Here is a 17,485-nt window from a genome sequence, read left to right as displayed (position 1 = left end):
ATAGCAGATGTTAACTCAAGGCTGTCCTAACTATACATTATCTAGAGGCAGGATAATCGACTAAAAGTTCCTCTTCCCCCTACTTAAAGGATCGCTAGCTAACTTACTCCACTAGCTATATACTGAGGAAGGAATAGAAGAGGGTGGGCCCAACAACACCTTAGTGACCCTTGTTACACACTGCAAGCAGTGGAGGAGGATGCCACTCCCTTGTTGTTGCCCACCAATGACCCGCCTGCCTGGATGGCCCTCCCCTGTCACCACCCTGTCTCACACCTGTGCCCCCCTAGACACCGCACCCTATGAGGCTACCCATTACCAAGTAACATATAACAATTATTCAGATACATATTATATTTTATAATTAGTATTGCTGGCAAAAAGAGGATATACACAAGTTACTACAGAAGTCTAGGATATCTGTACTACATGAATCACATAATGAAAACAGTTCACAACTAGTCTCTAAGGAGAAGTTCCTGAGCTAGCAGTTAGGTCCGGGCAATGTCGTTTGCCATGGTCTGTCTGATGACAACACAAGGAGCATCGGTGGACAAACTTGCAGGTCTCCCCATAGGGAAATCCCCACCCGGGCACAGGTAAATAAGTGGCATACCCCATTCCTCCTTTTCCACCATTATTTCCTGCCACAGAGAGAGAGAGAGAGTGGCTGACATTGTTTCCACTGATGCTAGGGGTCCTGGGGGGTGAGAACTGCTAAATGGGGAAGGCGGGGTAATGTCAAAAGGGTCATCACTAGAATGACCACTGGAGCATAAAATCAGGTTCCATGGGTCCTGTGTCCCCCCAATCTGTTGAACCCGTTGCACACAGCTGCTGTCTGGCCTTCTAATCAAACTGGTACCACACCATTCCACCTATCCATTGTTGTAACTTTGCCACCGCCTCCAGGTGGGCAATCATAGGGGCAATCAGATTGAACCTCTTCCGTGAAATTATCACCACATAGAGGGCAAAGCAATGGGACCAAGTGCTGATGTCTGCCACCCTCCTGCTTTGAGGTTACGATGAGGTAGCCAGCCCTAAAGAGCTACCTTCTGGTCTTGAGGTAGCCCCTTCCTCCAGAGCTTGGATAGTTTTATTAGAGCAGAGCAGCTCTTCCAGCTCAATAAAGTCCAGGTCCCATATGTGCTGGATCAGCTTTGACGGGACTATTGGCAGCCCAGGTGCTGCCAAAAAGAAGGGTGGGAGTTTTCCTTTGCCACCTTTCAAATCCTGGGAAGGAACTGTGACTTCCAGTGGTATAGTATTAGCTGCTGGTTCAGTTTGGTGATCTAGAGTGACACCTACTCGTTGCAACTGACTGTTGCTGGGCATCTGTCCCAACTTCTTGCCTAAATAGAAACAACATGTGGGTAGTATCCCCAGCTCCCAACCAGCTAGCCCAGCACCAGCATGCATTACCCCTCTGACCTTTGACCAGAGCTCATAAGCAGCCCCTCTCCCCCCCATCCCTCTCCTTGGACCAATATCTATATTTCTTACCACTACTAACCCTGAGGTTACCTAGACAAAACCCCCGTGTTCTACCCCCCTACCACACACATAGCGTCCAAACCACAACCACGTGACAGTATGTTACTACTTAATATTAAGCGACAACCGGAAACAAAACCCATAACCCCACCCGAAGACATTTGGCTCCAGGAGGTCCCCAACTGCTGTCACGTCCTCGTGAGCCCATGTCACAAGTTTGCCCCAATGTGTGAGTGGGGAGACCTGCCCAGCATCTAGTCTTCCAGACTCCTTACTGTGGCCCCCGATCATACCTGCGAGACACGCGAGAAAACATTGCTAACACCAATTGCTCACCAGTGACCTGCTCCTTCGCGACTGAACTAGGGCCTCCTTTGCCCTTGTCATGCTCCTTGGTCATCCCCAGCACCTTCTCCAGCCATCATCTGTTTGATGACTGTGGTCTGTTCCGCGGAGAACTGGGAAGTATCCTTCTGGATATCTTGGTGGTCATTGTTACTACTCTTGGGGGCTTCCTACTGGTTATCGCCGTCACTCATTTGGAGGAAATAGTGTAGATTGGTAGGTAATAATAACAATCTTGAAAACTGCTTCAATCGCTGCTGCTTGTTGGTTAGCCTCGTATCAAGCACTACGCATGCTCTACTCCAGATAGCGTTCAGTACTGAATATTCCAGTACAGCCCACGTCGCTACTTTATGTTAACACTGATTAACTGGGTTAATCTGCATACCTTACCACATAATGCTGCCCTTGTGTTTAATGCACTGGTAAAGCACTCAAAATGCAGCTCTTGGTGCACTCCTCACTTTTAACTAATCTGGGTCACATCTGAGTCAAATCCAGGTCAGTGGGTCATCTGGATCAGCAGTAGTGACCCAGTTTCAATGCTGTTACAAGTCACCAGAGAAATCAGCTACAATCAAGTAACCATGGAAATAATTCAGCTATGTAACAAATCAGTCTGCAGAGATTTCAGCTACACATCAAGTTCCCAACAGAGTTCAGCTACAAGCAAGTCACCCTGTAGAAAGTTCAGTTACAAAGAAAAGTTACCCTGTAGAGTGAATTCAGCTATGTTACAAGTCACCTGTAAAGAGATCAGCTACAATTAAGTCACTATGTAGAGATTGCAGCTACAAGCATGTCACCACGTAGAAATTTCAGTTACAAACAAGTCATCCTGTTGAGAGCAATCAAGTTACAATGTGGAGAGTTCAGTTGCAAACTGTAGAGAGTTCACCTAAAGAACAGGTCATCCTACAGAGTTTGGCTACATGCATATCGCCAGGTAGAGAGTTCGGCAATGTTATACCTTGTAGACCTAGCAACCTGTACAGGATTCAGTTACATTAATCCTATTAGCTACATGGTTATCATTTTATTCAGTTTCATACTTCCAATATACCACTTTAACATAGGCGTTCAAAGGCGCCGCTCGGTGTTTAATTAACTCGCATATTGCCCAGGCAATATCATGGGAAAGCGGTTTGCCAATGACTTTGATACCCAGCCAGTTCAAAGAAATGATGCATTTTGACTTGTTATATTAAGCAACATAAAGCTTTGTATTGTGGGACTCATTTTTGTAGTGATTGCTAAGCTGAGTATATTTGCTAAGATGGACTAGTTAGTTGTTACTAAAGGATAATGAAAGCGCAAAATAATTGTTTGGGCGATCGTGGATGTATATTTCTACCCACCGCATATCAGCCTTTGAACAGACCACGGAACAGCAAAGCTACTACTACTACAGTACATTGAAATATGTTAGTAACTTACAGTCCTAAGTAATATAATAACTTACTTACTGTCCCAATACCAAAGTTAGTTGGCTTAACTTAGTACAAAAATGATAACAATATCAACTCCATCCCACAATCACAAGTTTTCTAACATTGTGTTTTGAAGCATAGTAACGCATTAATGATGTTTTAACGTACGGATAACGTTCTGATGGCTATTAGCTCGCGCTATTAAAACCATGATCGATCTTCAGATGCTACTGTATAAAACAAACGGGATGAGTTCTCAGTAGTTCTTTCATCTATTAGGTGAGTGTGCCCCAAATGATATAGATCACTTATACCACGGCTGCTTGGTATTTGCTGATATTATATACCCGCAGCCCTCGGGCTGTGGGTGTATATATCAGCAAATCCCTCTCAGCTGTGGTATAACTATTAAATATACACATACGTAGTTACATACACAAAACACACTATATTACATTATTCATTCCTAAGATCAAACTCAAACCAAATAACTTACCAAAACATTTCACAGCTAGCATAAACACAAACTAAACTGCATTTAGATGAAAAAAAATTTAAATCCTCTATTGATTATAACACAACCATTTATTGGAAGCTGAACTATGTCTTTCAAGGGATATTGCACAAACTAAATCAAATTATGAATCAAAACTTATGGAAGTCTGATGCTTTACCACCATCAGTTTCATATGATGGCACTGTTGCTGCAGATGATTATGCTAGAGCTTCCTTTCTATTCAGTATTTACTACCAGCAACATAATTACCCCTTTAAATCCACCATTGCAACATCGTATTTCACCGGAACTACTACCGTACCTAAAACAGAAATTCATCCTGATCTAGGAGTTATAATATATCTAATCCAAAACAGCCAAGCTGTAAAAAAAGTGTGCGGCCCTCAAAAAGGCTATGGTGAAAAAAGATGTGAAATCCAAGGTGGCGGCCAAGAAATAACTGTGATGGTAGGTTGATGGTAAAAATTTTAATAACAACAATTCAGGTGAATTATTGTGCCGCTTGGTCTTGGCACAAATTCACCTGAATTGTCGTTATTAAAATGTTTACCATTAACCTATCATCACAGCCATTTATTGGCCGCCACCTTGGATTTCACATCTTTTTCCACCATAGCCTTTTTGAGGGCCGCACACTTTTTTTACAGCTTGGCTGTTTTGGATTAGATTTCACTTCTTTTTGTATTTGTATACCCCAAAGCCGGCCTATGGCTGGCTTTGGGGCTTTTCAAACCTATCTTTTTTTTCTTTACCACAGGAAGAAGAAAAGATGAAGCAGATGAATACTTTAAATATTTCTGATTTTATCAATAAATGTACAAATTATATATATAATACATATATTTATTACAGAACTCTACATGGTGGTTTCTTTGTAACTGAACACTCTACAAAGTGACTTCTTCTAGCTGCTCTCTCTACAGGGTGAATTGTTTGTAGCTGAACGATCTACAAGGTAACTTCTTCTAGCTGATCTCTCTACAGGGTGACTTGTTTCTAGCTGAACTATCTACAAGGTAACTTTTTCTAGCTGATCTTTCTACAGGGTGATTTGTTTGCAACTGAACTCTCTACGAGGTAACTTCTTTTAGCTGATCTCTCTACAGGATCACTGTTTCTAGCTGATCTCTCTACAGGGTAAATTGTTTCTAGCTGAACTCTCTACAGGGTGGTTTGTTTGTAGCTGAACTCTATACATGGTGATTTCTTTGTAACTGAACTCTCTACAAGGTGACTTCTTCTAGCTGATCTCTCTACAGGGTGATTTGTTTGTAGCTGAACTCTCTACAAGGTAACTTCTTCTAGCTGATCTCTCTACAGGATCACTTGTTTGTAGCTGAATTCTGTACAGGTGATTTGTTTGCAGCTGAACTCTCTACATGATGGTTTCTTTGTAGCTGAACTCTCTACAAGGTAACTTCTTCTAACTGATCTCTCTACAGGGTGATTTGTTTATAGCTGAATTTTTTACAGGATGATTTGTTTGCAGCTGAACTCTCTACATGGTGATTTCTTTGTAGCTGAACTCTCTGCAAGGTGACTTCTTCTAGCTGATCTTTCTACATGGTGATTTGTTTGTAGCTGAACTCTCTGCAAGGTGACTTCTTCTAGCTGATCTTTCTACATGGTGATTTGTTTGTAGCTGAACTCTCCACAAGGTAATTTCTTCTAGTTGATCTCTGTACAGGGTGAATTGTTTGTAGCTGAACTCTCTACATGGTGGTTTCTTTGTAGCTGAACTCTCTGCAAGGTGACTTCTTATAGCTGATCTCTCTACAGGGTGATTTGTTTGTAGCTGAACTCTCCACAAGGTAATTTCTTCTAGTTGATCTCTCTACAGGGTGATTTGTTTGTAGCTGAACTCTCTACATGGTGGTTTCTTTGTAGTTGAACTCTCTACAAGGTGACTTCTTCTAGCTGATCTCTCTACAGGGTGATTTGTTTGTAGCTGAACTCTCCACAAGGTAATTTCTTCTAGTTGATCTCTATACAGGGCGAATTGTTTGTAGCTGAACTATCTACAAGGTAATTTCTTTTAGCTGATCTCTCTACAGGGTGATTTGTTTGTAGCTGAACTCTCCACAAGGTAATTTCTTCTAGTTGATCTCTGTACAGGGCGAATTGTTTGTAGCTGAACTATCTACAAGGTAATTTCTTTTAGCTGATCTCTCTACAGGGTGATTTGTTTGTGGCTAAACTCTCTACATGATGGTTTCTTTGTAGTTGAACTCTCTACAAAGTAACTTCTTCTAGGTGATCTCTCTACAGGACGATTTGTTTGTAGCTGAATTTTTTACAGGGTGATTTGTTTGCAGCTGAACTCTACATGGTGGTTTCTTTGTAGCTGAACTCTCTACAAGGTGACTTTTTCTAGCTGATCTTTCTACAGAGTGATTTGCTTGTAGCTGAACTCTCTACAAGGAAACTTCTTCTAACTGAGCTCTGTACAGGACGAATTGTTTGTAGCTGAACTATCTACAAGGTAATTTCTTCTAGCTGATCTCTCTACAGGGTGATTTGTTTGTAGCGGAACTCCCCACAAGGTAATTTCTTCTAGTTGATCTCTGTACAGGGTGAATTGTTTGTAGCTGAACTCTCTACATGGTGGTTTCTTTGTAGCTGAACTCTCTACAAGCTGACTTCTTCTAGCTGATCTCTCTACAGGGTGATTTGTTTGTAGCTGAACTCTCCACAAGGTAATTTCTTCTAGTTGATGTCTGTACAGGGTGATTTGTTTGCAGCTGAACTCTCTACATGGTGGTTTCTTTGTAGCTGAACTCTTTACAAGGTGACTTCTTCTAGCTGATCTTTCTACAGGGTGATATGTTTGTAGCTGAACTATCTACAAGGTAACTTCTTCTAGCTGATCTTTCTACAGGTTGATTTGTTTGTAGCTGAACTCTCTACAAGGTGACTTCTTCTAGCTGATCTTTCTACAGGGTGATTTGTTTGTAGCTGAACTATCTACAAGGTAACTTCTTCTAACTGATCTCTCTACAGGGTGATTTGTTTATAGCTGATTCTGTATAGGTGATTTGTTTGCAGCTGAGCTCTTTACAGAATGGTTTCTTTGTAGACGAATTTTCTACAACGTAACTTCTTCTAGCTGATGTCTCTACAGGGTCACTAGTTTGTAGCTGAATTCTCTATATGGTGATTTCTTTGTAACTGAACTCTCTACAAGTTAACTTCTTCTAGCTGATCTTTCTACAGGGTGATTTGTTTGTAGCTGAACTCTCTACAAGAAAACTTCTTCTAACTGATCTCTGAATAGGGTGAATTGTTTGTAGCTGAACTCTCTACAAGGTAACTTCTACTAGCTGATGTCTCTACAATGTCACTAGTTTGTGGCTGAACTCTCTACATGGTGGTTTCTTTGTAACTGGACTCTCTACAAGGTTACTTCTTCTAGCTGATCTTTCTACAGGGTGATTTGTTTGTAGCTGAGGAAACTTCTTCCAGCTGATCTCTCTACTGGGAGATTTGTTTGTAGCTGAACTCTCTACAGGTGATTTGTTTGCAGCTGAACTCTCTACATGATGGTTTCTTTGTAGCTGAACTCTCTACAAGGTAACTTCTTCTAGCTGATCTCTCTACAGGGCGATTTGTTTGTAGCCCAACTCTCTACATGGTGGTTTCTTTGTAGCTGAACTCTACCAGGTGATTTCTTCTAGCTGAACTACGGTACAGATTTAACGCAACGTCACACTCTCGAGTGACCCACTCTGGAGAGCAATCCGTTATGAACTAGAGTCTCGAGTAGTCATTATCGAATACGAGGTCGAGCGCTCGCACCTGAACTCGCAGTTGCGAGTACGAACGTAAGAAAAACACTCGAAGCGAACAAGGCGCTTACTTATTAAATAATTTGAATATGCGCCAGACAAAAAATCTATTTCGAGCTGTCAAGGGCAAGCAGAATGACCTGAGGTTAGTTGATCAGATACGTACTGTAAAACTTATGCTACATACGTACATATACATAATTTATACAATGTAATGTTTTTAAAATCACTCGCGGGTAAAGTCAGTTTACTCTCGAGTGGACTCGACAGTTCAGAATGTCGACACTCTGACAAAATGCCAAGGCTCGCCCTGAGTGTAAGAAGAAGTGTTCTTAGCTTGTCTAATGCAGGATATTCTGTGGCAGATATAGAACAAATATTGAAGAAACAAAAAGTTGCTACTACGAAGCGAAGCCTGTATCGTCTGATTAAAAAATTTAAGGAACATGGAGTGTACACGGATTTGCAACGAAGAGCTCGTGATAGGAAGATTACACCAGAGATGTTGAAAATGATTAACGATGAACTAAAGCAGAATGATGAAGCCACAGCAAGGCATTTGAGAGCAATGTTAATAGAAAAATATCCAGACTTGGAGGTGACTTTATCTACCATTAAACGCCAACGCCAGGCGTTAGGGTGGGTGTGCACTAGACCCCACTATTGCCAGCTTATTAGAAATCTGAACAAAACCAAAAGGCTGGTATGGTGCAAGGAACAGCGCCGGGTTAATGAAGATTTTAACAATGTAATTTTTTCAGATGAGTGTACAATACAATTGGAACACCATGGCCGGTTGTGCTTCAGGAAACGGAAAGAGCCTAGAAAGCTTAAGCCGAGAGCGAAACATCCCGCAAAGCTGCACATTTGGGGAGCCATATCTGCACGTGGAGCAGCCCGTGTTGTTATGTTCACTGGCATAATGGATGCTGTCCGCTATGCAGACATTTTGAGTGCCTCTCTTGTGCCATTTATAGCTGACCGATTTTCTGATTCTGGAGGGCATAGGTTTCAAATGGATAACGACCCTAAACATTGCAGTAATCACATAGAAGATTACTTCGAAGAGAAGAACATCAATTGGTGGCCAACTCCACCAGAAAGTCCCGATCTGAACCCCATAGAAAATTTATGGGGTTCATTGAAACAGTATTTGCGAACTAAGCACAAACCAAGGGATCTCAACCAGCTCAAGGAAGGTGTAATAAGCTTTTGGCAAACACTAACACCAGCCGTATGCAGAAAATACATTGGTCACCTACGCAAGGTTATCCCAAAAGTCATAGAATTACATGGTGAACCTAGTGGTTACTAGTGCAACTGAAACATTCAACATGCTACTTTTGTACTACCTTGAACATTTATCATGATTAATTTTCAAATAATGAAAGTGTGGATATAAGAACATGATTGGATATAAAAACATGAAAAGTTTTTAACTGTTTCCTAATAAATCAAAAAGCTCAGTTCCAGTTTCAGGTCAAAAAAAAAAAACCAAATCCAGTTTCCAGGGAAGTAGTATGACAATCAATTAAGTCCTTGCAGTTGTTTTTTAGTGGGCTTGTTACGAAGACGTCGGCAACTCTCATCAATTGAGATTATACAATCTGCCCACTCTTTGGAAATGTCGGTGTTTTGTGACGGAAAATACTTGAAAGAAGTACTCTTAATGTATTTGATAATTCTTGGATCTAACTGTTGTTTATTGCGTCCAGAGACATTCGATGTCTTTCTAACTTGTTCCGTAAACAATCTTCTGGTCAAATGTACGCTCATATTCCTGCGTGAGCAGCTTTTCATAAAGATCAAAGTAAGTTCACTTTCAGGCAATAGTCCAGTTGGTCCTCGTGAAGTTGGTGGTGGTGGTGTAGGTAGTAAATTTGCTCCACTCCCATGTGCAAGCTCTAAAATTGAAAATATAATTTACCATAATGTTTGTTGGACGTAAATAGCTACACACACTTTAATAAACAAACACAGTACAGTGTATCTTTTACAGTGTCACTTATATTATAGTCCATGCATGAATAACAGTTAACATGCCCTCTTAAAGCAGTGCAAGTTCTGGTAATTTGCATTTAACAGTGTCTGGATATCCTTTCACAAAGACATTGGCACTTAGTTTGTGGGTGACCACAAGCCAAAGGTATTTGTTTTAACCACACCTCGAGTTAGTACCAGTCCCCTAGTACTTGTCAGCTCAGATAGTATAAAATGCATTTATAGCCTGTTTACTAGTGTCATCTTTAGATTGTGGGTTGCATCAAACCCTTTGTAGTACTTTAAAACTCTTGCATTACTCCGTTAATTAGTTGTGTCCAGACACAATATTGACACACTGTTTCAAGCACTGCTGTTTTACGTGACACACTGTTTCAAGTAGTGCTGGGCGGTATGGCATTTTTTGATTACGGTACGGTATTGAAGAAAATACCCCGGTATTCGGTATTTCACGGTATTCAGCTTGGTAAGGAACTAATAATATGTTTTTACAGTAATTGTTAACTGTAACTACTCACAATTGAAAGTTACCCATGGCCAGCAGTAGGGACCAGTCTATTTTGCTTTTTTTCTACCTATTTTTCTTTCCAGCAATTCTTTTATTTTTCCCCTATTATGCTCCATATTTTGCTCAAGAATTATAAATTTTGCTCAGTACTTATCTTTGTTAATTGAATATTTCCAAGTGCAAAGCTACAGTTTCGCCTTAAAGTGACTGTTCTATTAGAGCTCGATCAGAAATTACTTCTAACATGTAAAGCAAGAAGCCAGCTAATATTGCTTAACATGTGTGGCTGTTTTATTAGGGTATATCGATTGTCACTTGTTGTTCCTGTAACAATTAGCTATGCATTGTAGATATTTTAGCGTGTCTGACTGTTTGATTAGAGTATCTCGATCTTTTGTGCAATTTTTATGTCCACTCCACAAAAGTTGCACCTATTATGCCAGCATTTTGCTCATTGCTTTTACCCAACCATTATGCTAAAAATTTTGCTGGCGAAATCGACGGGTCCCTAGCCAGCAGGTTATAAAAATATTTTACTAACTACATGACAGTAGGCAGGTGCTACAATGTAACCTGAAACCTAACAGTTGCTGTTAGGAGAGGCTTGTGGTCACCACCAAACCACCAACACATAACCCAACCACCTTGTCTCTGGCTTCCTGCACACTAGTCACATTCATGCTGGTATTTTCAGAAACAAATACCTTTGAAACGGTTTAATGAAAATACCGCGGTATACGGTATTTTCGGTATACCGCCCAGCACTAGTTTCAAGCACTGCTGTTTTACACAGACTTTGCGACAGATCAGTTTTAATAAACTGTTTACAGCACTGCTTCATAAATTTTTTTCCTAAAATTTGGTGGTCAATTGTGAAGTAGTGAAAGCCCTTATTGATTCATTTCCAGTTTCCAGCACTTACACTTTCTCCACAAGCTGCCACCATCTAAATCTGGTAATGAGCAAGAAGGTATTTCCTTAAACTCAAGCATTACCACAACTTTGGAGCCATTTTAGTAGTGTTGTGCGATACAGCTAAAATGGTGTATCTCAAACCTTGTGTAGTCATGATATGATACCAATATGGAATATAGTGAACTTCAGCCAAAAAGCAAAGTAATTAACTGTGTGGGTGGCCGTCAAATTTTCATAGTTTAGTTCCAGACATTACAGACCGTGTAACAAGCTTCAAGTCTGAGAAACAGGCGAACAGCTCTGCTACACTGTACGTTGTACAAAACCAGACCTTAGCATTTCCATGTGCGAATAAAACATTGATAAATGTATTGCAATATCGATATTGTGATATTGTATATGTGTATCGATAATTCGATATGTATCGCACATCACTACATTTCAAGACATAATGTAAATTTGAATAACATAAATGCGCACCTCTATGCAAGGAGTATGACATATAACACTTGTGTGCTACACGCAATCTGAGCTTTCAAATTTACTGACCAGAATTGTTAGATTCTAAGGGTTGTGCACCGGGCCCTTGTGAAGTTGGTGGCGGTGAACAGTTAGGTAGTACATTTACTCCACTTCCATGTGCAAGCTCTAAAATTGAAAAAAACTTTGCCGTAATGTTTATAGGATGGAAATGGCTACACACACTTTAATAAACACGAGTACAGTGTATCCTTTACAGTGTCGCTTATAGTTCATGAATAACAGTTACATTCATAGTTTTAATTATAGTTATTTTCAACTACTACGAAGAAGGTGATTCTAAAACTCTAGTATCACGGCAGTGGTGGAGCCAAGAAACATTAAATTTGAATACACAAATGCACCTCTATACACAAATGCACCTCTATACAAGGAGTATAACATAACACTTGTAGCACACGTAATCTCTGAGCTTACTTACCAGAAAAGCTAGATTCTATGGGTTGTACAATTGGGATTTGCTCTTGTCGAACATATACAGGTCCTGCAAGCTCACTAGGTCCTACACAGTACATTACAGAATTAAAAATAGAGACGAAAATGAGAAACTTTAGAAGAGCTGAAACAAATATTTGATTCGGTTAGTACAGAAAGTATTCTAATACTTAAACATTATTAAACAATGCCACGGTATACATAAGCGTGGAAAATTTTAGGGAATCACACTTGTAATTAAGTGAATTTCGTGTAATAGTTCAAGTTTCCTTTCCGATGAAAAGTGATTCTAGCGTGTTCAAAGTCTATCCACGGAAATGAAAACAGCGAATTACTTTTGCGACTGTTTCAGTAAAAACTTGCATTTTTCGTACAAGCATGCATATTGGAAAAAATGGAATTTACAAAATCTGATATTTGTTTCAGCCGTACTTTAGAAATAGAGTTCGGAAAATACACTGATGAAAGCAAACAAACACCCACTAGTAATATTTGCTTTACTACCAAACATACCTGAGTGGGTAGGTGGTTGCTGCATTGCTCCAAACGAATCCAATTTTGACGACACCATTACTAACCCTCTGGACATTACTTGAATAGATTCCTGCAAAGACGACACTGTCTTATTCAGATCTTCATACTTCTGATCCTAAACAAACAAGCAAAAGGTATTGAATAACACCTATTGTGGCAAAATAGTGTACACACAAATCAAAACCAATACCAATAAACGTGTTGCTCCAAAATGATGACCACTATTTTGTTAACAAAGCCACTTTAGTGGAGTTTGGTGCCAAAGGGCTATTAAGCATAAAATGCTTACATGCCACATAATAAAGTGTACCACTATGTAAGTCAAAACAAACCTTAACATCAGCTGAACTGGGTAGAGAAGGATGCAATTCTGCGCTCATGTCATCATCATACTAGTATATTAAAACTATACTAAATTTTAACACAGCTAATATAGCATGCATACCCTATTGTACAAGAAGTCATCAAAATCCATATAGAATGGATCCTCTCGATACATTTCAATCACCTAAAAGTATCCAGAGCATTTTTTGATAATCAGACTGTTATTCTTACTGGTATATCAATTTCTTGGGTGTTCACATCACTAACGATTTCTTTGCTCATAGCATCCGTACCAGTTTCATTGCTCATCGCATCCCTATCAGTTTCATTGCTCATCGCATCCCTATCAGTTTCATTGCTCATCGCATCCCTATCAGTTTCATTGCTCATCGCATCCCTATCAGTTTCATTGCTCATCGCATCCCTATCAGTTTCATCGCTTGCCATCTTCCCTTTGTCTACCTAGAGATAAAAACATTAAGCATTCCCTTAATTCTATTTAAATGGCCCTTCGGATCTATAAGACACTTTGTCGAATTTATAACACTTACTTTAGTGATGTCAACATCTTTAGGGGTGTCAGGACCAACCTCCAACACCGGCTTTTCCTAGATCAAAGTAAAGTATTATGTATACATTAATTGAGGTTACAATTCTGTATGCAGTACTAAATAAGACAGCACGAATGCAAGTAACTCAGTATAATAGCATTGGCCAGTGGTTTAAACGTGTAGAGAACAATCAAGGAAACCCAAAACGTGTAAATCACAATGGGATTTGTGGTACTTTTGATGATATCATAAGCCTAAAGCTTAAGAAATTTATGCAGCAGTGTGGTGTTTTGCATGCCGTGATGCCACATTTAAAGACTGATTGCACTTGCTGTCTATCCTAGTGAGTTATCTCAAATAGACCCGTCAGCCTTGGTGAGTGGTAAAAGTTGTCTCTTTTCATGACTTTCATTGTGCACCCCAACTTGCTAATATCCAGCTGGAAGATCTAAGCTAGTAAAATAACAAAGCTTTCCAAACTGGTCCAAGTTGTAGATTTTTGGTTAAGATAATTCCCAAACTGCTAACCAGAATTACCTGAAATTTTGAGTATCAACTCCATATACACTGTAGATAATGTCAAGAATAATAGTAAAAAAAACAAATGTGCGAACAATACGGGTTTCGGTTGAGACGGTCACATACATATAGACACAACACACTTACCACCTCTTTTTTCTTAGTCCTTCTTTTCTTTGCTACAGTATCACCTTTCAATTTATCACCCTCACTCTTGGTCTTGACTTTTTGGACAGGGACTCTCCTTGTCTGCTTGCTACCTGTCTGCTTTTGCTTCTTAACAGCAGTATCAGATTTACACTTCTGGGATAAAAGTAAAAGAAATAAAATATACAACACAACCTGTTGAAATAGAGCATGCCAGTCAGGTGATTATAATTTTAATAGCATGCCTACGATAACCACAACATTCCAACAATGGCTTATAGTGGCCCCACCTGGTTAGTTGATCACCTAGTAACAGGGCATTGTATGAAAAACAAGCTGACAGGTCAGACTATTAACCCTCTTACCCCCACATACAAGTGTTAGTGTATGATGCCGTAAAAAAAAAGTGACCATAAAAGAAAACAACAAAAACTTCCACCTGTCTAGCATTGTGATTCCATGAGCACTTATCTGATAAAATTTGAACAATCCATTTATTTTCCATTCTAAATTATGAAGCAGTCATAAAAATGTTTGAAAAAATGCAAACTGGTTGGGTTTTTTGTTCAGTGGGTCATCACATATGATTAGTGATCAGAAAAGTTAGCAACCAATTCAACATACCTGCTTTCTTTTGTTTTGCCTGGGTTCAACATTCTCTTTTCCATCACGGCTATCTTTGCACTTATCTTCTATCTGATCACTGCATGTATTATCCTGTGTATCTTTACTACCATCCATTTCAATCTGACTGTAGTCATCCATGAAATTCTCTCTGTCCTCTTCACTACCATTATTTGACTGGCTGTCTTCATCATCCTCATCATACTTTTCCTGGTCCTGCTTACATTCTTTTTGTGTTCCTGCAGTTGTGCTAAAATAGACAAACAACAGAAACACACCTTTCTTACCTAAAGACAATATTTTTACTTCATAAATGGCTTTTCCCTCCGTGATTTGAGCTATACCATCAATAAACAGGGATGTTCCTTTAAGCATACGAGTGGGAACAACTGCAGTGTAGATCTCATCGACGTATTCAATGAAGGCATAAGGAGCTACACCTGTAAAAATTTATGTGCATAACTTTCCAATAAACTTAAACTAGGCTGTGCAACAAAACATAATATATTTGCACTTCTAAAATAATGAATACACATTTTAGCTAACTGTTACAAGCACTTCTGTCAAGTGTGGGATCCAACTGCTCAGGCTCAATCATGCTGCAAAGGCACTTCTAATACTACTCTAACACATTACATAACAGTGTCTTTTAAATTTACTGTTTATCTAAGCTTGCAACACCATGTGACTGCTTTCTCTTTATAAAGCCCAGTATGGAATCCATCTGCTCAAGCTCAATCATTCCACTAAATAACTTCTAATACTACTCTAACACATAACCTAACAGTGTCTTTTAAATTCTTACTGTTTACCTTAGCATTTACTGTGCCATGTGACTGCTTTCTCCATTTAACGCTCATTCTATCAAGTTTGCTTAAGCTCGATCATGCACCTAATCCATCTGCTAAACCACAATCATGCTAGTAAATCACTTCACTCTAACACATCAAGGCCGACTATTAACGGAGTTTTAGTTTTTTGTTGTTGTTGCATGCCGTGAAATTGGTTAGCTGCAAACACTCTATAACAACTAGCTATACACAAACAAAATAGAAGTTTACTTTTCTTTGCCTTTGTTGACCTTTTCGCCACTCTTTCTGATGCCATCACAATCGCTCCTCGTCACAATCACACACGACACAATCACACAACACTCTCCTTTGCACATGCGCACACTATTGCGTGAAATATTTAGAATTGTGCTTTTATTTAAAGTGATAAATTGAAGGCATTGAAGATCATACAACATTGCTGACAGGATCTCACTAATGATTGCTCCAAACTTCACTAGAGCGTAAGTCATTGGTTTTAATCTAATAAGCGCTTGTACGTATCTAGTATTAAACTAATAAGCGCTTATGATATGTATTAGCATTAGGCACCACTTGCTCGAGCGAGTGTAGCAACCCCTCGAGCAAACTCTCATTCGAGTGAGTACCCCCTTCGAGCAAGAGCACTCGATAAGGAACGCTCGATCGAGTGCGGGTGCTTAGCGAGTGGTATCCTATGACTCGCGCGCGAGTGCGACGTTGCGTTAAATCTGTACCGTATCTCTTTTTGTAGTTGAACTCCCTACAAGGTAACTTCTTCTAGCTGATTTTTCTACAGGGTGGATTGTTTGTAGCTGATCTCTCTACAGGGTGACTTGTTTCTAGCTGATCTCTATACAGGTTACTTGTTTCTAGCTGATCTCTTGAATTCTCTTCAGGGTGACTGCTCTATTAGGGTGACTGCTCTATTAGAGTATCTCGATCTTGCACTTGCTACACCAAGTTGGATTTTGTGTTATAACTCTGTGGCTTTAAGTCTGATTCTTCTACACCATTGAAGAGCCTTTCTAAGATGATTACTCCATCAGTACAGTGATTTTCAAAGCATTACCCCAAGCGGTTGTTCTGGTAGGTGTGACAAGTAGTTGTTTTTTGTTAGCTAATCTCGATTGCATAATTGTTACACACTGTTGGTTCTTTCGTTTTATCTTCCTAGTTTTTAGCTTGATTTCTTTCAAACCACAAAAGGTTTGCGGTTCAATAGTTAACCTATTCACCCACCAATTTTCAGCTTCTTCCCATACGCGGTTTACCCTGTAGGCGTGACAACATATAGGTGTTATTTTTCGTGAATAATCGCTCATAACTTTTTGCCTGTTTATCGGATTCCAGCCAAAGTTGGTACCGAGGTGCGCCTTTATACCCCCCCTTCTGTGTGTCAAATTTCAAGGCAATTGGATATGGCGTTTGCGGTTTTTGTAAGTGTGCGACAAGAGGAAGAAAAAAAAGAAGAAAAAAAGGAAGGAACTAAGCCAATGTTTGAAGTCGCATATCTCGGGAACGCTTGAAGCGATTTTGCTCAAATTTGGAATGTGGAGTGCTGAAGTTGGAGAGCATGTCCACATCAAAAATCATCTTGTTTCATTTAGGTAGCACAGAGCTACGGAGGTGCGAAAATTGCATTTTCTTTCTTTCTGTCAATATACTCACGGGTGTTGTGCGCCGGCTTCTTGGGCCGCATGACACACTACCGTGTGTCTTGATCATCAAACTTATCATGGGAACCACATTATCATCAAATTCTTAGTAAAACATATAAAATACTAGGTTTAGTACGTCTTACCTTTTTTAATAGCATTAACATCAACTGTAAAATGCAACTATATATTTCACTTGTCCAGTCACAATCACAATTAATGTTTTCTTCACTTCTATGGAAACCTTACCTCATCAAACATATTCAATTATTAATATGTATTCAATAGCGAGCAGCAAAAATGATTATACTAGTGACTACAGAACCCATCTAATGAAAATTAAAGT

The 17,485-nt window shown here is 39.6% G+C and overlaps 2 protein-coding genes across 6 annotated transcripts in view; one reads left to right on the top strand and one right to left on the bottom strand.

Annotated features, from left to right (window-relative positions):
* The window catches only part of LOC136264791 (uncharacterized), a 238,027-nt gene that overhangs the window by 200,294 nt on the left and 20,248 nt on the right, over positions 1–17,485 (top strand). The window lies entirely within an intron of this gene.
* On the bottom strand, positions 8,921–15,953 carry LOC136264109 (protein starmaker-like). Of its 5 annotated transcripts, XM_066058799.1 has the most exons (12): positions 15,734–15,944; positions 14,960–15,112; positions 14,673–14,911; positions 14,049–14,204; positions 13,383–13,439; positions 13,063–13,293; positions 12,953–13,015; positions 12,840–12,899; positions 12,487–12,622; positions 11,960–12,040; positions 11,548–11,646; positions 8,921–9,478 (listed from the first exon to the last, which is right to left on the bottom strand). In XM_066058799.1, exons 1-12 carry the CDS (start codon positions 15,777–15,779, stop codon positions 9,102–9,104), a joined length of 1,698 nt encoding a protein of 565 aa, XP_065914871.1. In that variant the 5' UTR covers positions 15,780–15,944; the 3' UTR covers positions 8,921–9,101. The 5 variants fall into 5 exon arrangements, with proteins under 5 accessions (XP_065914871.1, XP_065914869.1, XP_065914873.1 ...); XM_066058797.1 differs by having other exon boundaries at positions 14,673–15,112; positions 15,734–15,949; XM_066058801.1 differs by lacking the exon at positions 11,548–11,646 and having other exon boundaries at positions 14,673–15,112; positions 15,734–15,953.

Source organism: Dysidea avara, chromosome 8 (assembly GCF_963678975.1).
Source record: "Dysidea avara chromosome 8, odDysAvar1.4, whole genome shotgun sequence".
NCBI lineage: Eukaryota > Metazoa > Porifera > Demospongiae > Dictyoceratida > Dysideidae > Dysidea > Dysidea avara.
The sequence above is the reverse complement of the archived record's forward strand: the minus strand, read 5'-3'. Positions and strand labels throughout refer to the sequence as shown.